The sequence below is a fragment of the Symphodus melops genome, assembly GCF_947650265.1.
Source record: "Symphodus melops genome assembly, chromosome: 19".
In the NCBI taxonomy this organism is placed as follows: Eukaryota; Metazoa; Chordata; class Actinopteri; order Labriformes; family Labridae; genus Symphodus; species Symphodus melops.
The window spans coordinates 3,173,451-3,182,808 of record NC_136709.1 but is presented as its reverse complement, the minus strand read 5'-3'; the positions used below and the strand labels follow the sequence as shown (position 1 = coordinate 3,182,808).

Here is a 9,358-nt window from a genome sequence, read left to right as displayed (position 1 = left end):
ATGGGGATAAAAGAAGTGTTAAACCTGGCGCGGGTGCCCTCCATCCTGATGCTCGGGGGGCTTTACGTGGCCTACGTGCTGGTCGGAGGGTTGGTTTTCTGGAAGTTGGAGGGAGATCTTGGAAAGAAGGACATAGGTCTTTTACACACCAACAAGAAGAAGCTGCTTGCTAAGTACACGTGTCTGAATCAGGACGGCCTGGAGGCAGTGGCTCAGGTAAGACAACAGAAGCACACAGTTGATGTAAAGAATTGGGTTTTGAAGAATTATGAACGTTTTTTTCTAAAGAGAAATGTAAACTTTTTACTTTATCAAGAATCGTGAAAAAGGTTCCAGTTAGTTTGCTCTAAAGCCGTTTATGTTGTGTGACTTGTTGGCTCTAAACAGACGCCACTAAATTTACATCTCAGCCACAGCCCTTCTTCTTTTGCATGTTCCTATTCCCACTTTGACAAGATCCACTTTTCAAATATTAAGACCAAACACTGTCCGCCATTCATGCAAAACTTGCAGTCACATATGATTTTTGTTTATTGACGTAATTAACCAAATGAACTTTATTTTTATCAATTTATTATTTGTACTGAAACAAAGCAAAACAAATCTTATTTCAAGACACTGAACATAAGTATATTTTTCTGGACCTTAGTCTTACTTATATATTCTTTTCCAAACACCCAACATTTATCCACCGTGAGCTCAGCACAACACAGCATTTAAAAACTATGAATTTTGGTTGAGTTAAAATGTCAGGATAATAATTGATTGTGCAAGGCTGAGGTAAAGATTTCAGTTTTAGGTGTTTTTACCAACATAAAGACGTCTTCCCTGAGAACTGCAGGAAGTGATAACAACAGGAAGTGATAACTACAGGAAGTTTCATCTACAGGAAGTTTCGGAGAGTTGATCCCTCATTTTCGAAAAGCAAATCCTGCAACCTGCTGACGTCACATCAACCAGCAGCAGATGAACACTAAGCTGTAGGCAAACAACTTATACACCTCATACTTCTGTGTTCCTGTGCTCTTGTGCTGTGCACTTTGTAACATGTTCTTTTGTACCGTTTTGATGTAAATTCTTGTTGCATTGATTTTGGGGGTGGGCCCACTCCTTTTGAGCAGAACTTCAACTGCTCAAATTAACAAATAATCAAATGAACAGTGCAGACTTTACATGTCACACTGTCTCAACATACTGTATGGCTCTAAATCCTGACTTATGGACAAAACAACAACTATGAAATCCACACCTAAGACTCTTATTTGGCTTGCTATGTTTTTGACTTTATTCAGACTAAATCCAGGAAGTTATCAACAGTATACTTTGATTAAGGATTACGAGGAGTGGCACTATGAAGACACAGATTTGAGTCTTGTAACAAAAACAATAGCTGTCTGTCACTTTACACCCATTCAGGTCAAAATGATTCTTTTTTTTAAGGTTACAAACTAATAATGAAAAAAGAAAAAACACAGTCGGTCAATATTACAGTAACGTGTGTTAGATAAGTTTGCATCATCAGAGAGACACTGAGATAACAAGGTCACAGACTGTTATGTATTTCTTTGGGAGTAATTTCCCACTCTGGTGATGAAGTCAAGACTTTTATGTAACACACTGTGTCAACATATCTGCTCCGCCTGACACAGAGCTGAGAGCGAGATGTTGACCTTACAGGCCTTGAGCTTTTCAAATGAGATTCAGCTCAACACAAGTTCACGAGTTATATAACTGAGAGGCCTCAAGTGTCAGTGAAACACCTTGTGTGTGTTTCAGCAGTTTATTTCTGTTTCAGGTTGTTCAGGAGGCTTCCAAGGTGGGCCTCAGTTTGAAAGGAAACTACACCTCAGATGGCTTCTGGAAATTCACCAGCTCAGCTGTGTTCGCTGCCACCGTGGTCACAACTATCGGTGAGACATCACACATCACCTTTTATACAAACCTGCTGCTTCTAAGAGAACAAAATTGATAGCAAATTGTCAGGATTGGGACTCTGATGGCTTAGCGGTTTGGTCAGGCCCTATGAACGGACATGAGGGTCCTCCAATCTGGGTTCAAGCCTGGCCTGTAGCTCCTTTTCTGAATATCAATCACCACTCTCTCTTCCCAAGTTCCTCCATCCAGATCCAAATAAAGTCAAAATCCCCAAAATAAATCTTTTTTTTTAAACCAAAAAAACAATCAAATATCAAACATTCATTTTCAGACAATAGGTACTAACGTAAGATGAAATAAACAACAGTACTGAGACATAAATGTAAAAGCCAGATATTAAACTCAGCTATGACAGTAATTTAAATAAAAATGAAATGTAATAATATCAGGCTCTGAATGTGCTCAGTGACTTTGATGACATCCGTTTTCAACTTGTGATGAAACAACAGAATCAGGACTTTAAAAAACAATCTTTGTTGAGGTGAAGTGTTAAGGTCAACAGCGAGTTACACGTTCAGCTCTGATTTCTACTCTTCACTGCTTGCATTAGTTGCCAGTATTGATCACGAGCTACGAGAGCACAGCTGACTCACAGGAATCTCCAGCTTGAAGGTTCATGTGTGAAAGACAGTTCCAGAAAATATCAGATGTGCCAATCATGTTTTAAAAAAGGTCATGAGTTCATGTGTGAAAAGGCCTTAAGCAGACTTAAGCAGAAGTGATCATCACTGTGTTGTTTAACTTGCCCCTCAGCGCTTTAGATTCATCACCATTTAAGATGTTATCATGTTTATTGAAAGCATAAATCAAGGAATTAATTTAGTCTGTCAGTCTGTCTCTCTCTCTCTCTCTTCACCATCATTTGGATGACGTACTAACAGCCTACAGTTTTACAGGTTACGGGAACATTAGTCCTAACTCCACTGCTGGACAGATCTTCTGCGTGTTCTTCGCATTATTTGGGATCCCGCTCAACGTGGTCGTGCTCAACAGGGTGGGCAAGTACATGCTGGTCATAGAGAGGAACATTTCAGAATTCCTGGAGGAGAAAACCAAGTGGAGGGTGAGAAGATCTATGATGATGTAGTCTGACCATTTACAACCTTTTTTTTTTTTTTTTTTTTTTTACTTTTTCTGGTTTTCATGTCTGATTTTTTTTTCTCTCCCTGCACAAGTGTACCCGCTTTTTGGTCCACCTGGTGTCATACCTGTCAGGAGCTGCTCTCTTCTTTGTTGTTCCAATGATTGTGTTCCAGCAGCACGAGGGCTGGACTTTCTCCCAGGCCATCTACTACTGCTTCATCACCCTCAGCACCATCGGCTTTGGAGACTTTGTGGCAGGTAGCGCACAGTGCCTCCCTTCAAGTTATGAGGCTTTCTAGCAAACATTTCAAAAGTTTAATCTTTGTATAAAGTGCTGAAACCAGCAAATAAAACACTGAACAAAGTAATTAAACATATAGGCTCTCTCTGAGCTTCTTCTAGGTATAAAACAATCAACTAAACAATCGGAGTCTCAGTGACGTCGTCCATTGGCTTTTACTTACTTTTACTTCGGTTGACATGTTGGAAATTTGCCAGGAGGCCGTCTCAGCTCCGACTCTTTCTAATGTGACAGCAATTTCAATGTGGTTACCATCATCATCCCGTTTCAGAATTCCCCTTCAGGAACCAGTGGGTGATGTCACTGAGACATTTTCTATGTTTTTCACAGTCGATGGCAACAATTCAGCTCCTGACTGTGCAAATGTATGCATAACTCTCTGCCCTAATATGATCATAACAGTTTAGTTATGGTAAGATTCACATCATGTACACTTTGAACCAGTGAGATTAGCTCTACAGCTAAAAAAAACTGCCCTTTTATTTTTAACCAGGATGAATTCTGCTGTTTGTCATGGGTGTTATTGAAGTCTGGCACTCGAGGCACTGACGTCTTTTACACTTTCACATTGGCTTCATTTTTCAACACTGGAGGGTGCAGCTTTGATCAAATATGGTTGGGGGGGGGGGGGGCTTCTTGGAAGTTCATCTCCCAGTGATCATATCAGCTCAAAAACAAAAAATACAGTTGTTAAAAAAACAAAGGAATCTCTCGGAGGGCTCTCACACTAACCACTGACGATATGAGTTGCTGCGAGCTGTGCAGCTGGTGACATGAGCTCAGCTTGTTTCAGGATTCCTTCGCTGTATCAGTTATTGAGTTGGGATTCCTCCAGCTTCAGTTCTTTAGAAGGTTTTGTCTCAGTGTACGTCTCTCGATTACATAAAACCTGTGGAAAAAACCCCAACATAAATCTGCTCATGTTACAACATGTTACATTTTCTAGAGCAAATATTTGTCTGTATAAGTCATGAGTTGAATTATTTACATTTATTACAGTAGCTACAGAGGTATCTTGCTATTCTTAACAAATACATCAAGTGAGCAAACAAAGCAGTTTTAGCCTGAAGGTGTTTAAAGTCTCTCGAGCGAGCTTCACAGGAGAAACATTTAACGGTCTGCTCTCTGAGCTGCTATTTATGTCCTCCATGTTGACATCATGTTAGTGTTTTTTGCAGCATGAGCTTGCCCCATCTTTGGAGGATTTTGGACAAATTGGAATCTGTAGTTTCCTGCCCCCCCCCCCCCCCACACACACACACACACACACACACACACATCTTCTACAGAAGACATCAAAGTTGTTTCTTTACAGAACAAACAATGTCAGTATAGGAAGTACCGCAATCATCGTCCCCATATCAAAATCTTTTCATTAGTCTACAGTTTATTGGGATTCTAAACCGCCTCTCTGCTTAACATGATGTTATACTGATTGACTCTTTACAGACAGTAATCCAGACAAAGACTACCCAGACTGGTACAGCGTCCTCATGGCCAGTTGGATCTTCTTCGGCCTAGCCTGGCTGGCTTTGCTTATCAATCACTCCATTGACATCCTGGAGCGGATCAACACCTACTTCAAGCTGTGGTGGACCGGACAGAAACCAGAAGAGTCCGGCAGTGCAGAAGACGAAAGCCCAGAGACGCAGGAAACACAGGTGGAGGAGGAGGACGAGAAGAAGTCTCCTATAATTGAGTAAACGACTAAATGAAAGTTCAGGCAGCCGAAATAGTGATACAATAATCTGTCTATGGATCAGGATGAGAGCAGCAGACGTGCCTTTGAATCTATAGCTAAATTTAAAGGATGTGGGATTATTTAATGTGTGTGAAAGATCATTGGTTTGTACATTTTTTATCCTTTTCTTCACAACAGCGTTAAAATAGTCTCTCTTTTTTTGTTGAGTCAGCTTTATTTCACAACTTCAATACTTCCTCCACCTGCATGTTAGTCTGTTAGCAATATAGTTACCAAACATGTAGTTGTTCTTTTAAAGGGTTTTAAAAAGACTCCTGCTGCATGTGTCAACAGTCGGCGTGCAACATGACAAAAATATGCAATGTGAAATAACACACAGGCAAAAACAGCACAACAGGAGCACAATCTACTGTTATACAATTTTTCAGGTGCACGACAGCAACAGTCTGAAAGTCAACAAGCTGAATGTCCTTCAAAGTCTGTTTTATCAGGTCAGCACTGTACAGATCAACCACGACTTCTTCAGCGTACATGTCTCTCTTCAAAATAGAGATAATCATGATGTTATATATACAGTATATATATATAACTTTGTCTCTCTGCTGTTCCTCCTGTTTTACACAATAACTGTCTTTGCAACATGTTTCTCCAGAATCCAAAGTGAAGCACTCTGTGGGTAGACATCTAACCCGAGCTTCATCTGACTGCATTGAAATGGTGTGAAAGAATAGCCATTCTAAGACCTTCTTGTGATTGTTCACATTTGATGGGATATAACGGGGTATAAATAAAATCATTTATCTCAATTAATGTAGAAAGTTCATATTGCAAAAAGGATTAGATTACGATAAATTGTGCAGCCCTATAGTCAAGTGTTCATATGAGAAGTGAATGTAGCAATTTGATTGTAATGTGAAGACAATGCTGATGTTGAAACCTGCACTCTTTCTAATGACCAGCAGGGGGCCAATTGAACAGTCGCAGGAAAAGTCTGATGATGTATGAGAAATGGCCTCACTGTTCACCTGGTTTATTACATCAGCAAATATTTAACAATGAATTTATGGTTTCACTCTCCAGGGTCAAGTTTTTATCAAAGCAGCGTGATGTTAATTATTGAACTTATGATCCCACTATGATTTTGATTGGTAAGACGAGAAGCTAACATGCAGTGAAGATGAGAGAGCCAGCTCCAGACAGCAACACTCGCAGCTCTCCTGCTACCATAACAAACAGTAAAAAAGCAGGATGTTAAATTGACCTGGGAAAATGTTTTTATCCAATTACAGAGCCAGGCAGGGCTGTTCATAAAAATCTGATATGTTTGCGTATCCTAACTTCAAGATTTTGAAACACTTCTCTGCTTGGTCATGTCAAGAATCTTTCTATCAACAGAGCCGTTTTAACTTGTTCTCACCTGAAATATTTAGATCATTTCATGAGGACTGCTCTGGATATTCTCCTGACCTTGCTCTTCACACGTGCTCCTCACAGTGGGAGTCCAGTTACTTCACCTGAAGTAAGACATGACATAAAAAAATATGCAGACTTTAAATTATGTGCACGAAGATCGTAGTCGCGTGTATACACTCTACGCACTGTGCAGCAGTCCCAGTTTATAAACGCCCCTCCCCCTCCCATTGGCTCCAGGTGAATTCCCCGGAGAATATCCTGCTACCTTCTCACATCAGCTCCCTCGGACTTGCTGTGAGAGAAAAAAAAGGGCTTGGAGGAGAAACTCCAGGTGAAGTCAGAGTGAAGAGTTTGTCTGTTCACACATGTAGCTCCTTCTGGAAATATCCGGAGCTTTTTTAGGACTTTTCTGCAAGTTTTAAAGTTCTTCGTGTTTTCCCAGAAATCGGTCGTTTCTTTAACTAGTTATTGGGAGTAAAAGGAGCTGAGTCTAGGTCATTTTAAGAAAGTCATATTTCTACGTGTCGCACCTTTCACTTTTTTTTTTATTACTTGAAAAGTGATGTCAATATGAGGATGTGGAAGCCAGATACTTGAACACTCGGATAACAAAGCTATCCCAGCTTTTTTAAATATATTTTATATCCCAGGCCTAATATTTTCCAATCAAGACAAATGACAGAAAACATTCATTATCACGTACATTTGGCTGCTGTGTATGACATAGCACAACTTGGACCATGTAAATATGTAACAGTTAGCTTTGTTGTTTGGGTATAAAGACTGAATTATAATCCTGAATTTTTGCAAAAAGAGATGTTTACCAGTTGTTTACTTCTTCTTCTGCTAATGTATGTAGCCTGAAATTAGCGTTGAATCCACTAGAGGGTGTTACTATACCAACACTGGAGAGACGAATTATTGAACCAGCAACAAAAACATACATGTATTTGTCTGTATAGAGCTTTTATCACACAAACGTATAACGTTCATCATATTCCTGAGTCAGTGTACTCCCACATTGACTCAGGAAGAATCTGGAGTTTCACTGAAAAGATATTTAAATTGATACAAACAACTTTGCAAACCAATTTCCATCCCATGTAAACTCTTGTGCATTTGCATTATTTAATAAACCTGTACAGTCACTCTTTTTCTCTTTATTGCTATGGACATTTCTTGACACAGAATAACTCAGCAGTGAATTATGGATGCACATTTTTCGGCTCGTATATCACAGAGTCAAATCAACACAGAAGAGACAGTGGAGGAGTCAACGATAGAGACGGAGGGCAGCAGCAGGAGGAGAGGATGGAGAGAAAGACGAGGCTGGTGAAAAGGAAAAGAAATATATGTAAAACTGCAGACAAGAAAGGGAGGAAGAGGAGAGTAGAAACAGGCATTTAGCTTCTTTTCGTTTAGTTTTCTCTCTGCTGGGATGGTGTGTAGAGTGAGTGGATGGGAAAGTGACAGGACTTTGTTGTTCGACAAAACTCCACATACCTGTTTGGCCACGGTTCAATGGGGGCTCAGTATGTGAGAGAAAGCAGGAGTGTATTTGGTCACTTACTGTCCACTGAGAAATGACCCTGAAAACACTGTGACCATGTGTGCTGTTTTTGCTTCATCCTCCTTTTCATTTTTCAAAATCGTATATTTTGGGGCGCTGGTAGAGCAGTGGTTGGTGCGCGCCAGTTTTGGAAATTAGCGCTCACCACCCGCCAAATACAGATCGCTTGGTTTTATTGCAGTGACCGGTGAATTGAATCAACTTAACAGTCACAGTAGCTGGGAAATAAAAGTAACAGAATGATTCTAAAACAACAAACTGAATATCTTGCATCTCAACCAGAGGTTCATTTTCAACTAAATCAGTTAAACAAGTTAGCCTTTGAGGAAGACATGGCTGCAATGAAAACTCTCACCAGCCTCAAAATAATAAAGTGAAATAAATTGTTTTTTTGGTTTATGAGTATGTCAGCATTTTCTTTGCAGTTGAAACGTTTCCCTTCGTAAAATAACCTGTTACTTGAATTCTGTCAGCCGTGATATTAGACATCCTTACTAATCACTCCTGGTTCAAATAAAGTGGCAGGTAAAACAAAGGGTATGTTTTTAAATCGACCAACCACAGTGGCAGGCCCAGGAACGAATCAGACCTGTAACTCTTTTCCCGCATGTCATTCCCCACTTGATCTCTCTCTCTCTCTCTCTCTCTCTCTCTCTCTCTCTCTCTCTCTCTCTCTCTCTCTCTCCCTCTCTCTCTGATTTCCAACTCTTTCCCTTGTCCTATCTCTCCAATAAAAAATCCTAAAAAAAAAAAAAAATTGAGGAGTCATCTGAAATTTAATAGTTTATTTCACTTTCACTTATTTGAAAGGCTGCAGTCTTCTATCAGTTACAATCCATCAATCCATTATCTATAACGTTAATCCCTTTCGGGGTCACAGGGAGGCTGGAGCCGATCCCAGCTGCCATGAGGTGAGAGGCAGGGTACACTCTGGACTCCTGATGTCAATGCAGGGCAGACATCAGGAGACAAACAACAAGACTCACTCACATGCACACCAATGGGCAACTTTTGGATTGTGGTAAGAAGCTGGAGAAGCCAGAGTGAGCTCAGACATGTACCGGAGAAAATAGTTTGTTTGTTGTTTTTTTTTTTTTTTTTTTTTGCTTTTTATCCGCTAACTACAAACAAATTAGCTTGATGCATCCATGTTCAACATTTGAAAGGAAACATCTGAAATCTGACAGCTGACAAGCCTCAAAAAGGGGACTGAGATCTTGAAAGTCAGAAAATGGTCAGTTGGAAATTTTTAATGTCCAATGTTTGAGCTACAAGCAAATAATTGGCTAATGTGGCGTCCCTGATTTTGCTGTCACTATCTGTTAGATATACCCATATCAAGGGAGCGATGTTT

At 40.0% G+C, this 9,358-nt stretch overlaps 1 protein-coding gene across 1 annotated transcript; it reads left to right on the top strand.

Annotated features, from left to right (window-relative positions):
• Positions 1-5,027, top strand: LOC306840549 (potassium channel subfamily K member 17-like; the record flags this gene model as incomplete). Its single annotated transcript, XM_079369915.1, has 5 exons — positions 1-216; positions 1,796-1,910; positions 2,832-2,998; positions 3,111-3,276; positions 4,769-5,027. 5 exons carry the CDS (start codon positions 1-3, stop codon positions 5,020-5,022), a joined length of 918 nt encoding a protein of 305 aa, XP_079226041.1. The 3' UTR covers positions 5,023-5,027.
• Positions 5,028-9,358: the final 4,331 nt, after the last annotated feature.